This window comes from Trachypithecus francoisi, unplaced genomic scaffold, assembly GCF_009764315.1.
Source record: "Trachypithecus francoisi isolate TF-2019V2 unplaced genomic scaffold, Tfra_2.0 Lachesis_group0, whole genome shotgun sequence".
Classification (NCBI taxonomy): Eukaryota; Metazoa; Chordata; class Mammalia; order Primates; family Cercopithecidae; genus Trachypithecus; species Trachypithecus francoisi.
Genome location: NW_022681453.1, coordinates 164666362 through 164686564, shown reverse-complemented (window position 1 = coordinate 164686564; position 20203 = coordinate 164666362). Strand labels below are relative to the sequence as shown.

The window sequence follows — 20203 nt, the reverse complement described above, 5'->3', positions numbered from 1 at the left end:
TCGATACAGTGAGAATTTCTTTCACCATTCTGATGGTTATTTTCACTGTGTATCATATCTTTTTTTATTACAATGTGGCAATATAATTATTAAAATTTAAGTTTATATAAAATGTCAACATATTTGGAAACTAATGATTTCTCACTAAACGTGCAAAATACAGATAAATGAAGAAATGACTCATACTTCTGTCAAACATAATTTCATTTAATATTATGGTATACTGTCTTCTGGTCTTTAGTTTTTTCCTATTCATAGATGTTTGCTTATTTTTGTTTATTTTTTAGAGTTTATATTATACTATGTATACAATTGTTGCATATTATTCTTATAGTCTATTATTTATATTTTTCATCTACTTCAACCACAGAAAAGATGTCAGCAGCAGAGAGATACTTGTAGTACTTAAGCAGAGATCCTCTTGAAAAAGCTTTTGAATAAATGAAATGGTTCTGAATGGCCCTATTTTTAAAACAACTGTACCTGGATGTCAGAGGGTTGGGCTGAAATAAAAGGTATCTGAGAAGCATTTGCTGCATCACGAATATTCGTGTTAACACAGTTGATGTTAGCTTCTATTTGTGAAACAAAACAAAGAAAAGGTCACGTTTGGTAAAATTCACCTCTAAGATGGCTGGACATAGTGTCTTGGGGAGTGGTGTGAACTATTGATTACATATGTGTGTGTGCATATATTCTCACATAATATCAAGCTTATTGATTTTATGGCATTCAACCCTGTCGTCTGTTTCTCTCAGCTCACTGCAACCTCCACCTCCTGGGTTCAAGTGATTCTTCTTCCTCAGCCTCCAGCTGGGATTACAGGCATGTGCCACCACACCCAACTAATTTTTGTACTTTTAGTAGAGAGGGGGTTTTGCCTTGTCGACCAGGCTGGTCTTGAACTCCTGACCTCAAGTGCTCTGCCAGCCTCGGCCTCCCAAAGTGCTAGGATTACAGGCATGAGCCACCACACCTGGCCTGTTTTTAATCGGGCATTTGCCAATTACTCTACACAGTTTCAGCAAATTTTGCTTAAAGTGGTTAAATGCATACAAATTCATGACTACATGGTGGCTGTTTATCTTTTTGGTGGATAGTTCCTTTTATGACTACACATTACTTGTTAATTCCTATAAATCCTTTTTGCCTTAAATTCTTATGTCTGATATTGTTATTAGATGAATAATTTTTTGATTAATATTTTCTTGGTATACAGTTCTTTTTAAATCCTTTCCCTAAACTTTTGCAATATGTTTTAACTATATATCTTGCAAATAGCTGTTTTTTTAAGAAACCCAGTCTGACTGCAAACCCAGTCTCATTTTTTTATAGATAGGTCAAATCCATTTATATTTATTGTGATTAACAAAATCGTTAGACTTCCTTGTACAATCTCATTTGAGTTGCCTATTTATCATGCTGTTAATTTGCCTCTCTTTATCTCTTTTGCCTACTATTCCATTAACTAAGTTTTTTCTCTATAGGTTTGAAAGTTCCACATTCTATTTCTCTTATTTTGGTGAATACCTTTAAATGTTTAACCTTCCTATATTTGGGATACTTTTCTGATTATAGGTTCTACCTACCCAGGATAGAATTGAGAACTCAAATTTCCTGCCTCTCATGAAGTTGGAATGCAGGCCTGTGACATAGGCTCTACTTACTAGATGTACCCATGGAAATGTAAGGAATGTGAGGATACAAGCTCTTCAGACAGTTACTACTCTCCTGGCTACAAGATCAAGTTCCAGACACAGAATTGACACTGATCCTGGGAGCAGGAGCAAATGAAGAAAAGTTGAGCTCCTCATATTTGGAGTTTGATGGGAACAGCATGCCAGTTAGTTCTGGCATGGTTTCACGCATTTTTCTAGAAGTTTAGCCCAGGATTGTTTTACCAGCTCTCTCAATAATTTTGTTACAAATTTTTAAAATTCCTGCATGGACTCTGTTGTTTACAACAAAGAACTTTAACCAATATAATAACGTGTCAAAGTCTAAAGTGAAGGAATATTTCATTGCCTTTGAATAAAATAACTCTAGAATATTTTAGCTCAGAACTCCCTCCTACCATCATCTACCACATTTTAATAGATATTTTAATTTCACCTGGTTTTAAAATTCCAAAATACTAGCACGTAAAAACATACTACTGATTCATATTAACCAAGATATTTGCTAATTTGTTAATTTTTTTCTTTAGGGTTCAGCTTTTTTCTTGTTAGAGTATATTCCCTAGGACTTCTTTCAATGAGTATGTGTGCATCCTAAATTTTGAAAATGTGTTTATTTTGTCCTTTCTCTTGAAAGATGGTTTAGCTAGGTATAGAATTCTAGTTTCTCAGTTTTGGTCTGTTAACACTTTGAAAATATTTTCCATCATCTTCTGTCACCAACTGTTGCTGACAAATCTGCTGACATGATGATAGTCATTTCTGTTAGGGTAATTTGACTTTTCTCAGTGGGAACTTTTAACATAATTTTGTTATGTTTGGTATTCTTTAATTTCACTACTATGTACAGGTCTCAATTTCTAAAATTTATTCTGCTTGAGACAGCGTACTCTTTTGATCTGACAACTCACATTTTTCAAGTCTGAAAATTTCTCAGATATCATCTCTGGAGATCACCTCTCCTTCCTTCTCTCCTCCTGAAACTCTTTTAGATATATGTTGGACCTTCTACTTCCAGCCTCTGGGTCTCTGAACTTACCTTTGCTGCCTTTTTTCTTTCTTTCTTTCTTTTCTTTTGAGATGCAGTCTTGCTCTGTCATCCTGGCTGGAATGCACTGGGATAATCACAGCTCATTGCTCAGCCTTGAAGTTCTGGGCTCAAGGGATCCTCCCACTTCAGTCTCCCAAGCAGCTAGGATTATGGATATGTGCCACCATGCCCAGGTAACTTTTATTCTTAGTAGAGATGAGGTCTTGCTATGCTGCTCAGGATGGTCTTGAACTCCTGGCTTTAAGCAGTCCTCCTTCCTTGGCCTCCCAAAGTGCTGGGATTATAGGTGTGAGCCACTGTGTTTTGCCCTTTTGCTGCTTTGTTAGTCTATTATACGCATTTTCATAAGATAGGATTATCTGCCTAAAAAGCCTTAAATGTTTATCTATTTCCTACCACATAAGCTGCTCTTTTGGCTTTCAAAGTCCTTATGCATCCAGGCTCTGCCATTGATTAGTTGGGTAACTTTGGGAACACACAATTTCTTTGGGCTCCAGTTCCCAACATAAAAAGGTTAATAAAAAATTTAAATGAAGTAAGCATATAAGGTGCTGTGCAAGTGCCCAACAGTAAAAACAGTAGTAGAACAGTAAATAAAATTTGGTGTGGCAGCCTAGCTCACAGCAAATGCCCTGGTGGTCACATCTGTATAATATCTTTCCTTCTATCATTTTGGACATGCATTTTGAATGGAGACTGTCATCAACTCCAAGACCTTGCAGTAGTGATTGGCTGAGGCATGAGCACCTGAGTCTAGTCCAACCAATTAGTCATTTCTTCAGATGTATCAGGAATATTGACTCTTTTCTTTTTATCACTGCAGAGTACTTAAAGTGTGTCAGTGGAGCTACTGGCTGTAGTAATAGAGAAAGAAAGAGACGTGGAAAACAAGAGAGAAAAATTGATTGATTACTGGCAACAATTAAGTTCCTGGCCCCATTGGCTTCAATGATACGGTTTTTTTTTTGGTGCTAAGAATTTCCCTAATATGTAAACAGTTAATTACAAGCAGGAATAGCCTTATAATGAAGATTTTTTAAAAATTAGAATTTGAACATGAACCTTGTTTTGGCTCAACTGCACAGTTTTTTGTTTTGTTTTCTTTTTTATTTTATGAGACAGAGTCTTAGATGTCACACAGGCTGGTGTGCAGTGGCACGATCTCAGCTCACCGCAGCCTCCGCCTCCCAGGTTCAAGCAATTCTCGTGCCTCAGCCTCCTGAGTAGCTGGGATTACAGGCATGTGCCACCACACCCAGTTCATTTTTATATTTTTAGTAGAGATAGGGTTTCACCATGTTGGCCAGGCTGGTCTCAAACTCCTGGCCTCAAGTTATCTGCCCACCTTGGCCTCCCAAAGTGCTGGAATCACAGGCATGAGCTACTGCACCTGGTTGTATAGACTTTTTTCCTATTTTTTTCAGCAGCTATGAAAATGTACAAGGGGTGTTCAAAAAGTTCATGGAAAATGCATATTATTAAAAAATATGCATGGATTTTAATTATTCCTTTTTTTTTTTTTTTCCTTTTTGAGACAGAGTCTTGCTCCATTGCCCAGATTATTGTGCAGTGATGCCATCTTGGCTCACTGCAATTTCTGCCTCCCAGGCTCAAGTGATTCTTGTGCCTCAGCCACCCAAATTATTGGTATTACAGGCACGCGCCGCCACACCTGGCTAATTTTCGTAATTTTGGTAGAAACAGGCTTTGGCCACATTGGCCAGGCTGTTCTCAAACTTCCGGGCTCAAGTGATCCACCTGTCTTGGCCTTCCAAAGTGCTGGGATTACAGCCACAAGTCACTACATCTTGCTGGATTTCAATTTTTTTCTACCAACATAAACTTAATATTAACTAGTTATAATGTATCTGAACAGGATACAGTTTGGAGCACTAAGAAGGATAAGACATCAGTTTGAAAAGAGCCCCTATCAGAACAACATGAATCTGTTAAAATTGAGGCAAGAACAAACATCAAATTAATGGTGAAGCTTGGGTGGAAGAATGGAGAAATCATTGATGCTTTATGAATAGGTTTTGGGGACAATGCCCACACCCCCCCCCAAAAAATAAGCAGTTTACAAATGGATAACTAATTTGAAGAAGGGACAAGACAATGTCAAACATAAAGCCCACAGTGGCAGACCACCAACATCAATTTGTGAGCAAAATACCTTGTTTGTACCCTAATTGAAGAAGACTGATTAACCGCACGAACCAGAGCCAACACCACAGACATCTCAATTGGTTCAGCTTACATAATTCTGACTGAAAAATTAAAGTTCACCAAACTTCCAACTAAATGGGTACCCAAACCATTGGGCCCAGATCAGTTTCAGGCAAGAGAAAGGCTTTCAATAGAAATTTTAAATGAGTAGGGTCGAGACCCTAAAACACTCCTACACTCCTTCAAATAATTCTAACAGATGAAACATGGCCCTACCATTATGATCCTGAAGACAAAGCACCATCAAAGTAGTGGCTACCAAGAGATGGCAGGGTCCAGCCAAAGCAAAAGCAGATCAGTCAAGAACAAAGGTCATGGCAACCGTCTTTTGGGATGTTCAACACATTTTGCTTGACTTTATAGCGGGACAATGAACAATAACATCTGCATAATACGAAAGTGTTTTTGAGAAAGTTAGTCAAAGCTTTAGCAGGAAAATGCTCGATAAAGCTTCACTAGAGAGTCCTTCTCCAACATAATGCTGCTCCTGCTCATTCCTCTCAACAAATGAGGGCAATTTTGTTAGGATTTTGATGGAAAACTATTAGGCATCCACCTCATACTTCTAATTTGGCTCCTTCTGACTTATTTTTGTTTCCTAATCTTAACAATTCTTTAAAAGGCATGCATTTTTCTTCTGTTATTAATATTACATTATTAATATAAAAAAGACTGCATTGACATGGCTAAATTCCCAGGACCCTCAGTTCTTTAAGGATGAACTAAATGGTTGGTATCACTGCTTTTCATCTTGAACTTGACAAATCTTATGTTGAGAAATAAAGTTTACATTTTAATTTTAACCTTTAATTCTTTTTCCCACAAACTTTTTGAAGTACCCTGTAGTTGCTGTCATAATAATAATATAGTGTAATGGTCCTTCAGAGTTTTCCAAAGCCTTTAATATCATTATCTTATCTGACGGTGTGAGATGAGTACACCAGGAAATGTTAAGCTTAGTTTTTTACGAATGTTGAAACTGAGACACAAGAGAAATTAAATGGTGTTCACGGTGCAGAAGGGTGAGAACCCAGGGATGTGTGAAGCATCATCTATAAGGAGAGCTGCATGCCTACTATAATGCAGATGGTGCATCATAAAACATTTTCATTAATTACTGTTAATTAGGAAATTTCAAAAGAGCCCTCTACGTTTCATTAGCTTCAATCACAAAATCTATTAAAATGCATATTCAGTCCATAAATTCATACTCTCAAACACACTTACATTCTCCCAAAAAATCATCTTTGCCATGTTCCTAATCAGGTTCACATTGTGTTTTTAAATTCTAGAACTTTAACCTAGAGGAGAGATTATTTGGGGGAAAGAGGAGGGATATATTAATTCCTGGCTCAACATCCATAGTGCTTAACAGGCTTACTCATAAATGAGGGTAAATCCTAACACTCCTAGACTAAGATAGAACTCGATTGGATATGGCACATGGGTAATTATTTACGAAGCTAATTTGTAGTCACAAAGTACTCTAGTAATATTATCACAACACCTTTGTTTTGGAGAACTCAAATGCTTTCACGACATTAACTCATTCATCCTCAATAAACTGATAAGGAGGGGTTGGGTGACAAATAGTATCTCTATTTTATCTGCTGGAGTTGAAATAAAGGGGAAAGGAGCTACTGAAGAGAATGCAAAGCAAGAGCAGTTTGATTTCCTTTTTAGCCTCATTATGACGGTTAGATCACAGTTATGAGAATTCTTCCATTTTAAGTAGAAAATATGACGAGGGACGTAATTTTAGGTAAGAAATTGCTTCAATGGAACCATGGCATGGATATGTCAAAGAAAATTGGGAAGAGTCGTACTATCAGTTAACCAGGTGTGTTTTTGATCTTGCACTCTATTTTCTTTCTTTCTTCTTTTTTTTTTTTTTGCATGGCTAAAGCTAAGTTTTTTGTTGTAAGTGCAGCATTACAATAATCTGATAGTCCTGACGAAGATCTCCATTTCTCTAGGCTGCCATTAGGCTCGAATCGATTTTCTAAATAAAGTCCATCCCAAGAGACACAACTGATGTAGGGGGTAGAAGGGACTTTTAAAAACCGAGCCTGACGTCACACGTTTGTGTTTTAACCATCTGCACCTTGTATAAACCAGAGGCTGGAGCCGCCCGGGCGGACAGACCCAGGCGCACAACAATCTTCTCCCACACGAGCCTGGAATGGCAACAGCGTGCGGCTGCCTAAGAAAGAAAAGCCGTTTCAGAGCTGCGGGGTGGCGTGGGGGTGTGTGTGGCAGGGTGAGGGAGTCATTCCTCTTCTCCTCCATCCAAGGATGCTATTTATTAGAAATCCTGCACATCTTTTTTGTTGTTGTTGTTTAAGAAAATTGATTTCTCTCGAGTGGGAGGCAAAATCCTTCAGATGCGAAAGAAGGGGGTGGAGGCAGCAAGCCTGGCTGGGGAGCTTTCAAGGGAAAACCACATAGCTTAGCTTCAGATTGGGACTGCGGGTAGAAAAAGGATTGGGCGTCCACAACCTGTTCGGCTGCGAAGACGACGCCCTTCCGTCCAGAGTGCCAGCATCACCCCCGCCCCTCACCCGGTCTCGGTCTGCAGCCCCCGTGGAGTACAGCAGCGCCCCCCATTCCGTGACCACCGCTCATCCCACTCCTTGGCTCCCCACCCTCTCCAAACCCAGGGACGCATTCTCACGCTTTCTCCACGTGCAAGTCCAGCTCACCCATCGCCACTCGCCGCAGCCCCCAGGTGCCCACCCCTTCCAGCCCTTCCGGTCCCTCACCCAGCTCCTTAGTCTTGCCCTGGCAGAGGGAGGCGTCCGCGCTCCACCTCCACGTGCGAGTCCGGGGCCGTTCCCCACCTCCCGCCGCCACCTACGCCCCGGGCTCCGCCCACCACGCCTGAGGCGCGCGCCTGGGAGCCGGGACACCTGGCCGCCCTCCCCCGGCCCGCGCCCCTGCCGACTCCCCCGCCCCGCCCGCGCCGCGGCTCCGCGCCCACCCTTGCGGCTTCCTCCGCCCGCCCCTCCCTCCGCGGGAGGCGGGGGGCACCAGCGAGCGCGGCGGCGTGGCCAATGGGCGCTCGGCTTACTCTGGCCTCTCCCCCGCGCGGCCGCCAATCGCGGCGGGCGGTGGTGGTAATATTGTGGAGTTTGGATGCCGCCGCTGCCGCGGGCTGGAACGGCGCGGCCGCGGGGGCTGCCAGGGTATTTCGGGAAGGGGGCGTGAGGAGGCGGCGGCGGCAGCGGCGGTTAGGGCTGCTCCGGGAGGCAGCAGAGGGAAGGAGAAAGAAAGGAAGGAAGAGGGCGGGGAGTCCTCAGAGGAGGAGGCGGGACCGGCCGGGCTTCTCACCTCTCGGCGGCGGCGGGCGGCCGGGGAGGCGGTGCCGCCCCCTGCCCGCGGTCTTCTCAGCGCAGTCGGCCGCCGACCCGCTGGTCCCGGGCAGCGGCCAAGGCTACTAGGGCGGGAGCGGTGGGCCGGGCGGCGGCGGCGGAGGCGGCGGCGGAGGCTGGAGTGGGCGCGGAGGCGACCGCCATGGCGTTCCTCAAACTCCGCGACCAGGTAGGTGAGGGGCTGCAGGGCGGGATCGCGCCCTCCGGGAAGGAAAGGAAACAGGGCGGACTGGCGGGGTGGCCCGACTGGGCGCCCGCTCGGCGGGGTGGTTGCGAGGGAAACGGGGGTCCTGCCCCGGGGACCGGCGCGAGGCGGCGGGCCGGGGTCCGCGGGCGACCCGCCTGTCAGAGCCGCCGGGGCCCGGGTGAAGCCCACGTGTCGCCGGGGGTCTAGCCGCTGCAGCAAGAGGGGCGGGTTCCACGCTCACCGCCCTCGGGTCGAGCGAGCTGCCGGGCAAGCGCTTCCTCTTTCCTGCCAGGTGAGGCTCGGGCCTAACAGGTGGCTTCCCGCTGCCGGGCGGGAGCGGTGCTGGCGGTCGTGACCCAGGGTCACGACCTTGTTCTGTTTGCTTGGCTGAGTAGTGCGAGGGACTCTCTCTCCCGGTTAAAGGCAATTGATTCCGCTTAGCCACTAGTTACTCAATTCAAGTTTCCAGACTTGTTTTCTTTTGACATTTTGTGCACCATCTTGTTACTTTTCTTGACATAGTCTGAAGAGCTGGTCAAAGAATACCTGTGTCAAAAAGACTTGTAACTCTCTGGAACTGAAAAAGTACTTTGTATCCAGTAACGAAATCGCAACTGTATCTGAATGATTGGTACACCTAAACATTTGGAAAGATCCGGACGCTGCCAAACATTTTTACCCTCTTTTAAGGAAAAGGAAAATTAATGTGTGACATTTACACATTCGTTTGTCACAGCACACTTACTAGTGTTGAGAACTTATTTTTGCCATTTGTTTTCCTGAACGGAAGATGTTGAACAGATTTGAAGGGAAAATAACTTGCATGTTTTGGGCAACTATTTTGAAAGTGAGCACCCCGTTTGCAAAAACACTGGGGAAGAACCTGAGACGTATTTTTTATATTACTTAGTAAATATTGCACCTTCAATTCTGAAACTAAGTAATATCAGGAATTCTCATTTCATAAGTGAATTTTATTTTATGTTTAGGCTGATCGCTGACCTTATGTATCATTTGGTATCGGAATGGTCTTGCCTGGTGTTAACATCAGGGCATGATATTTTGAAAAAGTCTACAGTTTAGTCAATACAGTTTATACTTTGTATTTCACATTATACAACTCTTCTGTCCTATAAAAGACCCACTAGCCACATGTAGCAATTTAATTAAAATTAAACCAATTTCCTTAGTTTTGCTAGCCACGTTTTAAGTGCTCAGTAGTCACATGTAGCTATGGGCTATTGTACTGAATAGGACAGACATAGAACATTTATCTCATTTCAGATAGTTCTACTGGACAGCAGTGTTAAGAGAATAGCAGGTAAAGCACAGTTACAGCAGAAACCATTTCTGCTAATTCCAGTACAGGCCGTGCATCTTACACTGTTAACAGTGTGAAACTCGAAGTCTGGGTTTTCCAGTACCGCACTTTGTGCTTCCATTGTTAGTGGTTGAAGTAATGACTGATCGATGTTTTCCTTTGTTTCTAGTCCTGCATTTTTGAAAAAGTTGTTGTGATTTAGATTACTGCGTGCATTAGAAATTTGGTGAACTTTTAGGAGAGCCTCATATTTGATTCACCATCAAGTTTTAACAGAAACAGGATTGTGTTAAGCAAAGGTACAACTGGATTTTATTTTGGAATTGCAATTGTGAGAAAATTGTGATGCCATTCCAGTCTTATGTATATCCATTAATATTCAGTGGTAATATTGAGCTTTAAGATGCCACTTGCAGACAGACGTGGTGGCTCACACCTGTAATCCCAACACTTTGGGAGGCTGAGGCGGGCGGATCTCTTGAGGTCAGGAGTTCAAGACCAGCCTGGCCAACATGGTGAAACGTCGTTTCTCTTAAAAATACAAAAATTAGTCGGGTGTGGTGGCACACACCTGTAATCCCAGCTACTCTGGAGGCTGCAGCAGGAGAATCTATTGAACCCAGGACACGGAGGTTGCAGTGAGCAGAGGTCGTGCCACTGCACTCCAGCCTGGGTGACAGAGCGGGACTCCATCCCCCCAAAAAATAAAAACAGTCACCTGTAAGCTTAATGGTTCGGGGAGAAAGAACATTGAGGTTTACCTTTAAACTACTAAGTAATTGGTTCATCTGGTCTCGCTTTTGGAAGACTTTGAGAAATAAGTTTGGTTTTGCCTAATTTAAAGGGAATAGCTGTTTTTAGAGGTCATCTTATATGTTGATGTTTTATTAGCCATTGGAAATGATGGTAAAAATGAAATGGAAAGCAAATACTCTTATACTTTCCCATCTACAGGAAAAGCGGGTCAGCTAGATTATTTTGTTTGAAGTAATGGAGACGATACAGATAAGGACATACAGATTTCTAAAGCTGAATGGTACTTGCCATAGCTTTTAGCTCAAAAGCCGTATATACACTTGACATAGGAAGTAGTAGAATGTACTTTTCTAGGTCTGTTTCGCTATTCACGTTGTATTTTGTTTTCTTCTGGCTTTGTAAAATACAGTTTAATACATACAAGCTACAAATGCAAAGGGGTTGTTTTTCTTTGTGCATTTAAGCATCAGGAGGGTTTTAGATGGTTTAAACATAAAATCAGTAAGTAAAGCAGTTTGTTCTTATAAAGCTGATCAATTTGAATAAGATAATTTTCTCCTTTGAAAAGTGTATTTATTTATTTATTTATTTTAATTTTATTATTATTATTATTATACTTTAAGTTCTAGGGTACATGTGCATAACGTGCAGGTTTGTTACATATGTATACTTGTGCCATGTTGGTGTGCTGCACCCATCAACTCAGCACCCATCAGTTCATCATTTATATCAGGTATAATTCCCAATGCAATCCCTCCCCCCTCCCCCCTCCCGATGATAGGCCCCGGTGTGTGATGTTCCCCTTCCTGAGTCCAAGTGATCTCATTGTTCAGTTCCCACCTATGAGTGAGAACATGCGGTGTTTGGTTTTCTGTTCTTGTGATAGTTTGCTAAGAATGATAGTTTCCAGCTGCATACTTTTCTCTCATTTTGTGCCACCACCTAATTATGGGGGTAGGAAGTTATTACTGCATTACTTTCTGACTATGAGTGGATGAAAATGATTTTTAATTGTAAACCGAAAATAATTTGTTTTCTGTTTATAGAAATGGACACATTTTTTCCTTGAATTTCACTTTAGTTTGAATAAATTTGTGACAATTGCAGGTTTTTTTTCTAACAGATATCAGTGTTACGGTTTTTATTCTTGCAGTTGGTATGTTAAAATGTAACCATCCATTATTACATTTTAATTTACCAGCAGTACAGCCTAATAAAAAGGGTAGAAGGTCATTGTTTAGGGATCACAGACTCACAGCCAGTAAGCTAAACGGTAATTGACATTGGGCTTCAGTGTTTAGAAGACAATAGGGAGTGGTGGACATCATGGCAAATAGGGACAAGTATGTTAGTGCTGCCTAGCTCCAAGGCATTGTTGCAGTGCTGGTGTGCCTAGCATTTTTATAACTCCATTTTTTTTTTTTTTTTTGGGAAGCCAGAAATCCAGATTGCTAGACAAAACCTCTCTCCACAGGTATTTGTAAACGTTGACAAGTCGATAGCTACTGTTGACAACAATTAATGCTTCGATTTTAAAAAGGGACTAGTAAGGAGCCAGTTTATAACTGCTGGTTTAGATCAGTTTGAAAAGACAACACTACAAAATAAGATTCCCATTAAATACAGTTTTCTTCTAGATAAAACAGCCAGCGTGCTCAAAACACGCCTTAAAAATAGAAATAAAGCTTACATGTCATAAAGTTCACCCTCTTAATCAAGGGTACAGTTGAGTGGTTTTTAGTATGTTCACCAAACGGTGCAACCATTATCGCCCTCCAATTCCAAAATATTTTTATCATTGCCAAAAAGAAACCCCATACCCATTAGCTATTACTCTCTATTTTCCCCTTCTCCCAGCCCTGGCAGCCACTAATCTACTTTGTGTCTCTCTGCCTATTCTGGATATCTCAGATAAATGGAATCATACAGTATGTGGCCTTTTGTGTCTCATTCGCTTAGCATATTTTTAAGGTTCGTCCATGTTGTAGCGTGAATCTGTTAGTCATAAACTTCTGTATCATGTTTAGGAAGCCTAAAAAAAGTTCTGTATTCAGGTTATCTCACTGCCTTCTGTAGTATGCATATGTGTAATCTGGGATAGTATTTATTTCTGTTTTTGGAATTTGTTTTATGAACTTTGTTTGCAGCAGTACTAAAGGGTAATAAATTTTACATTTGGATCATTTGTGTGTAGGAGCCATCTTTGTGTGCTCCCTTATGGGTTTATGGTGAGGATTGATATGTTTAAGGTGTTGGGATTTTTTTGTTTGTTTTTTTAAACAAGGTTGACATATATCAGTGAGAAAGGTGTTGGATGGATGTGAGTAACTTAACCACTATTTTGGATAGTTAATAAGTTCTTATTTGATGAAGTACACACTAAGAGTAGAGCATTGTTTGATCTTTGAGGAAAAAAACACAAAAAAATGATGGTTCTTGGGAAATCTTGCAATAGGGTATACAGAATGCATGAAATACCTGAAGAAGAACACTGATACCCAGATACTCAGGTACTGTATGTAGCAGGTGTCTTCCTGTTTTGTTTGTTGTTGTTGTTGTTGTTGTTGTTGAGACAGAGTCTCACTCTGTCACCAGGCTGGAGTGCAGTGGTGCAATCTTGGCTCACTGCAACCTCCGCCTCCCTGGTTCAAGCAATTCTGCCTCAGCCTCCCTAGTAGCTGGGACTACAGGCGCCCATCACCACACCCAGCTAACTTTTGTATTTTTGGTAGATACGGGTTTCACTATGTTGGCCAGGATGGTCTCAGTCTCGTGACCTCATGATCCGCCTGCCTTGGCCTCCCAAAATGCTGGGATTACAGGCATGAGCCACCACGCCTGGCGTGTCTTCCTGTTTTGTGCTGGAGATGACGGGATACAAGGGTGAAGAAGGTACTGTCTCTACTCTTACAGATCTTAGAAGAGGGGGAAAAAACACACATAGATGTAGGGTGAGATACATCACATGAAGAGGCTTATAGAGGCTGAAGGAAAACATATAGAGCATATTATTTGAAAATGTAACATACAGTTCAAAAACAAGTTCTGTGTTTCCTCACTTTTTGGATACCTTTTGTGATACAAAATGGAACCTGGTGAGCTCCATAAGAGGTACAGATAACATGTTTCAGAATTCAAAAGGATCAGATAATCTGATTGTAAGTAGAGGGAAACCCTCATGGCAGGGGAGGTATTTTAGGTTCACCAGAAGTATTTGTGGTTGTTGAAAGTAAGCATTGTCTGGCCGGGTGTGGTGGCTCAAGCCTGTAATCCCAGCACTTTGGGAGGCCAAGACGGGCGGATCACAAGGTCAGGAGATCGAGACCATCCTGGCTAACATGGTGAAACCCCGTCTCTACTAAAAATACACAAAATTAGCTGGGCGTGGTAGCGGGCACCTGTAGTCCCCGCTACTCGGGAGGCTGAGGCAGGAGAATGGTGTGAACCCAGGAGGCAGAGCTTGCAGTGAGCCGAGATCGCGCCACTGCACTCCAGCCTGGGTGACAGAGCAAAGACTCTGTCTCAAGCAGTTGTCAATGGAAGCAACAAGAGGGAACTGTGAAGGCAAGCTAGGAAGGGTGGTTGGGATAATGAGGATGTAGTCTTGATTGGGGTGTGTAGTTGGAAAAGATAGAAGATAAATTAGCTAAGTTAACAGTGACTACATTAAGTACTTTGAATCCCAGGCTGAGAAGTTTGGACTTCATTGGTAAGTGATGGGCCATTTGAGCTGGGCCTCCTTAAAATAGGGCCTGTGAAGGTTTTGGCAAGAATGTGCAGGTATGTATTTTACTCAAGAGGATTCATAACTTTATTAGATCCTCAGAGGGGTCTGTGATCACTGAAAGTTAGATAACCATTACAAGTTTTGGAAGAATAGATTACAAAAGGCAGACAAACAGGGACACCCAAGACCAGTTAGGTAGCTACTGCTGTTAATCAGAACATATATAAAATATTTTAGTACAGATCGAGAATATTAAGTACTAAGCAAAAGTTTGAATGAGAGTGAGTATATCTTAAAATATTTCTCATAGCTATATTAATGACCTGTTTGTATCTACAATTGAGAGTGTCTTGGATTTGTATGATAATTGGTAATTTTTTGGTTACATAGTTCCGCTAGGGTAAATTCAAATTATGAAAATGCAATTAAACATTGATTATGGGGCCGGGCGTGGTGGCTCACGCCTATAATCCCGGCACTTTGGGAGGCCGAAGTGGGCGGATCACAATGTCAGGAGATCGAGACCATCCTGGCTAACACGGTGAAACCCCTGTCTCTATTAAAAATACAAAAAATTAGCCAGGCGTGGTGGTGGGGGCCTGTAGTCCCAGCTACTCGGGAGGCTGAGGCAGGAGAATGGCATGAACCTGGGAGGCAGAGCATGCAATGAGCCTAGATCGCACCACTGGGCTCCAGCCTGGGCGACAGAGTGAGACTCCATCTCAGAAAAAAAAAATTAATTATGGTAGTTAAAGAGCAGATAACCCAAATAGTTAGATTTGGGATGCATTAAGTTTTTCAGCATTTTGTCTTATTTCATTTTTAATTTTCTAGTCTAATGTAAAATTTATATTCAGTGAACGTACTCATTCTGGGCTGGAGTGAGATGCCCATGGAAAATATCCTGTACCTGGAGGTTCAGGCTTAGGTCTTTTGTTTTGAATAATGCATCCTATGGGCAGTTCACATCGTATCAAATCAGTCACAAAGTTATACCTTAAATTTAAAGCCAAAATTAATGAAATTGCTAGTTAACTTAAAACAGTAATGTTTTAAACTGTTACTGGAATATTGTATACAATGTAAAGTTGAAATGGTTTACTATTTCAAATATCTTAGGTTTAATTTCCATTCCCATCCCTCATCCTCAATCCTTAGTTACGCTATTAAATGATTCATCCACCCTCCTTATGCGATACTGATTTTTAAAAAAAGTTAACAGGATTCTTCTATGTGTATGCTGATTGGCTTACATAGTAGAGTCTGGATAGAATTATTACACCTATTAACTTTTGTGAAAAGCCTACTTTTGCCTAGTCAATTTAAGTTGACATTCTTATTGGTAAGGGTTTACTCATCTGGATTTATCTATTTATAAATTTAAAGGTATGTATTTTCTATTCCTCAGGATTTAAGGCCAAAGATAATATTAAAACATCTAGCACAAGACAGTTAAAATATTTTAAAAAGGCAGTTGAGTAGAGAAATACTTGTTTCAGAAGCTTAGAATAAGAGTGGATACAGAGAAGCATTACATTTATTTCCTGTTACCAAAAATACTAAAGAAATACAGGTTTTATAATAAGGAAGCATAAATTAGTATAGAGAGGCAGCCTTTTCTTTTTAACAATTTCTGTATTAAAAAGTTTGATCTTTTTTATATTTTAACCAGCATTATTGAGATGTAATTCACACGCAAACTTAAATTGTACAGTTCATTGTTTTTAAATATATTCACAAAGCTGTGCAAGTACCACCAAAATCAACTTTAGAACATTTTATGACAAAAACAAACCCCTTACCCCTAAACTATCAACCCCCAAACCTCCATTCTTGCTAGCTTCTTGACAACAACTATTCTGCCTCTGTAGACTTTTCCTGTTTCACTTAGTGTGTTTTCAGGGTTCATCCACTTTGTAGCAAGTATTGGCATTTATTTTTAATTGCTGAATAGTATTCCATTGTATGAATATACCACATTTTCTTTATCTACTCATCAGTTAATGGACATTTGTGTTTACATTTTTTGGTTATGAATAATGCTGATACAAACATTTGTGTACAAGATTTTATGTAGACATAAGTTGTCATTTCTCTGGGATATAGGAATGGAATCATTGGGTAATATGGTAACTCTGTATTTAGCCTTTTGAGGAACTGCTGTTCTGTTTTCTAGAGTGACTGCACCATTTTACATTCCCAGCAGTGTATGAGCATTCCAGTTTCTCCACATCCTCAATACTACTCATTATTGTCTGTCTTAAATTATAGCCATCCTAGTGTGTCTGAAGTTGTATCTCTTCTTTTTCTTTTTATTTTTTTTTGACACAGGGTCTCACTTTGTCACCCAGGTTGGAGTGCAGTGGCATGATCATGGCTCACTGCAGCTTCAACCTCCTGGGCTCAAGTTATCCTCCTGCGTCAGCCCCCCAAGTAGCTGGGACTACAGGTACATGCCACTATGCACAGCTAATTTTTTTATTTTGGCAGAGATGGGTTTTTACCATGTTGCCCAGGCTGGCCTTGAACTTTTATGAGCTTAAGTGATGTGCGGCCCTCCGCCTCCCCACCCTCCCAAAGTGCTAGGATTACAGGTGTGAGCCACTGCACCTTGCCATGCAGTAGTATCTTACTGCAGTCTTGATGGCTAATGATGTTGAGCATCTTTTCATGTGCATATTGGCCATTTGTGTGTCCTTTTTGGAGAAGTATTTATTTGTGATAAGGATATAGGGAAAAAAAAACCCAGTTTCTCTTACTGTAATGTGACTACTAAGAATGCTGTTGTGAGCAAATGTGTCACATTTCAGTTTTCCCCCACATACCAAGGAACCAACCAGTTCTTCAGCAAATTCTCCAGTGTACACCAGCTAGATGTCCTCTCATTCAGTTCAGTTCTGACACTGTCTACCTGTAGATATTGTCAGATCCACAAGTGCAGTCCCACAAGACTGCCTCCATTTCAGATGCCAGTTGCAAGCCCCAAGTTGTTTTACTTGGGCTTCTGATGACTGGCTATAAATTGGAGTTCCCATGAACCCCTCCTTGGGTTTGATTAATTTGGTGGAGCAGTTCACAGAACTCAGGGAAAATTTTATTTTTACTTATTTATTCTAAAGGATGTTACAAAACAATACAGGTGGAAGAAATACATAGGGTGAAGTATGGCAGAAAGAGTAGAAGCTTCCATACCCTCTCCAGGGGTGCCATTGTCCAGGAATCTCCGTGTGGTCAGCCCAGAAGCCCCCTGAACCCAACAGAAGAGAAGACAGAGACAGTAGGCGAAAAGGCCGTGTAAAGATGGAGGCAAAGGTTGGAGTCATGCAGTTCTGAGCCAGTGAACTTTGGGAGCCCAGAATGCTGGAAAAGGCAAGGAAGGACTTTCCCTTAGTGTTCAGAAGGTCACCTTGATTTCAGACTAGTACTCTCCACAACTGTGGGAGAATACATTTATGTTTTTTAAGCTACCAAATTTATGGTCATTTGTTAGCCCTGGGGAACTAATACAAGCAAAAGTTTTAGCTCTTACATTTAGGGCTGTGATCCATTTTGATTTGTTTTGTATATGCTATGAAGTAGGATTTCAACTTCTATATATATATATTGCGTGTAGATACCCAGTTGTCCCAGTGCCATTTGTTGAAAAAACTAATCTTTCCCCCATTGAATTGTCTTGGCATCATGAATCAATTGACTGTAAATGCGAGAGTTTATTTCTGGGCTCTCAGTTCTATTCCATTGGTCTATATGTCTGTCCCCATGCCAGTACCATGCTGTCTTGATAACTATAGCTTTGTAGTGTACAGAGTCAGAGATCTCTTCCAACCCTGCTTTAACCTCTTACTGGGCTTTTCAGCTGAGTCTGGAAACCACATTGACACCAGGCAGATTAACGAGAAAAACATACAAATTTAGTACGTTTTCCATATACATGATGATCTTCACAAGAGATTGAATTCTGAAAAAGTGACCAAAGCAAGATGCTTTTATACTTTTTAGACTAAGAATGATAAATTTGAGAAAAAAAGGATAGAACAAAGAAAATCTGGCTGGGGCAGGCAATTTTCTAGGGGAGTAACTAGGAGATATATTGGGGAGGGGTGTGAAACAGGTAGAAGATAAGGATTACTTCCTTAAGAATATTTATTCAGGTCTGTTGTAGCTTCCAATTCCAAGTCTCTGGAAGTAAGGGTTATTTTTCTCTCCCTGGTATGGTGAGGGTACCCCTCCTAGAGGAATCTTTATGTCTTGCCATATGTGGGAAGAGACAGGTTAGCTCCCCTGTCTTTGTAGGAAACTACTATTTCTCTAATGTTTTCAACTCAAAATAATCACTGTACCAATCTGACTTATATCTTGGGATGACAAACCCTTCACTCCTTCAGTAGTAAGCTTGAAATTGGGAAGTGCAAGTCTTCCAAGTTTGTTTTTGTTTTTCAAGATTTTGGCTTTTATGAGTCACTTGCCTTCCCATATTTTAGCATCCATGGGTCAATGTCTGCCAAAAAGACAGTTGCAATTTCAATAGGTATTGCATTGAATCAATAGATCAATTTGGGAAATATTGCCATCTTGATAATAAGTCTTTCCATGAACATGGGATGCTTTCCATTTATTAAGGTTCCTTAATCTCGTCATATCTTACAGTTTCAAGAGTACAAGTTTTGAATTTTGTTAAATTTCTAAGGTTTTTAAATGCTGTTGTGTATGGAATTTTCTTATTTTTAGATTGTTTATTGGTAATGTATAGAAATACAAGTGATTTTATATGTTGCTCTTGAATCGTACAACTTTGTTGAACTTTCTTATTAGCACTAATGTTTTTTAGTGGCTAGAGATAATTTCCTGTGACTAGAGATAATTTTACTTTTTTCTTTCCAGTCTGGATGCTTTTTATTTCTTGCTTACTTGCCCAGACTAGAACCTCCAGTACAATGTTCACTAGAAGTGGTGAGAGTAGACATCCTTGTCTTGTTCGTGATCTTTCATCATTAAGTATGATGTAGCTGTTGGTTTTTCATAGACGGTTTTTATTAGGTTGAGGAAGTTCCTTCCTATTTCTAGTTTGTTGATTGTTAGCTGCTGCTGTTTTTTTTTTTTTTTAGATAAGGTCTCACTTTGTCACGCAGGCTGTAGTGTAGTGGTGTGACATGGCTTACTTGCAGCCTCGACCTCCTGGGCTCAAGCGATTCTGCCACCTCAGCCTCCTGAGTAGGTGGGACCACAGGCATGCACCACTATGCCTGGCTAATTTTTAAATTTTTTTGTAGAGATGGGTCTCCCCCTGTTGCGCAGTCTTCAGCTTTTGGGCTCAAGTGGTCCTCCTACCTTGGCTTCCCAAAGCACTGGGATTACAGGCATGAGCCACTGCGTTCAGCCATTGTTAGCTTCTTAAACATGGTTTAAGTACTAGCCCCTGTCTTGGGCAATGAGCTATTTGGGTGTAATGAAAGTTTAGGAAAGAAAAATCCCCTGGTTTTAACCAAGATCACATTCTTGTCAGAGCTTCTTCATTCTTAAGACTTCCAAATACTGTTTCTTTAATGGTGATTCCCAAATTTGTGGCTCTGGTTTTGAGTTTTCACCTAAGTTTGAAATCCCTCATGATCCAATCACCTCCCACCAGGTCCCACCTCCAACACTGGGGATTATAACTAGACATGAGATTTAGGCAGGGTCACAAATCAAAATCATATCACTATTTTAAGAATAACTTACAATGCATTTCTTCAAAATAACAAATCACCTATTATTAAATGAGTGGATTAACTGTTACATAACATATACACAATCTTCCAGAACATTTCTAAAGTGCATATATTCCATATTACATTTATCCCTCTTGACTGACTTCTCATTTGGGAAATACTCCAACTAGGTTCCCTCTT

General features: G+C 41.0%; 1 protein-coding gene across 5 annotated transcripts in view; it reads left to right on the top strand.

Moving 5' to 3' along the window:
- The first annotated feature begins 8057 nt into the window (after positions 1-8057).
- The window catches only part of ANKRD28 (ankyrin repeat domain 28), a 205281-nt gene continuing 193135 nt past the window's right edge, over positions 8058-20203 (top strand). For 2 of the 5 annotated variants that reach the window (XM_033212714.1, XM_033212710.1), the window contains exon 1: positions 8413-8493. Coding sequence is in view for 2 of the 5 variants with exons in the window: in XM_033212705.1 (XP_033068596.1) it covers positions 8467-8493 (27 nt within the window). In the remaining 3 variants the exon portion in view is untranslated. Of the gene's footprint in view, positions 8494-20203 lie in introns of all 5 variants that reach the window. The other 3 variants (XM_033212704.1, XM_033212705.1, XM_033212706.1) reach the window with 3 other exon arrangements.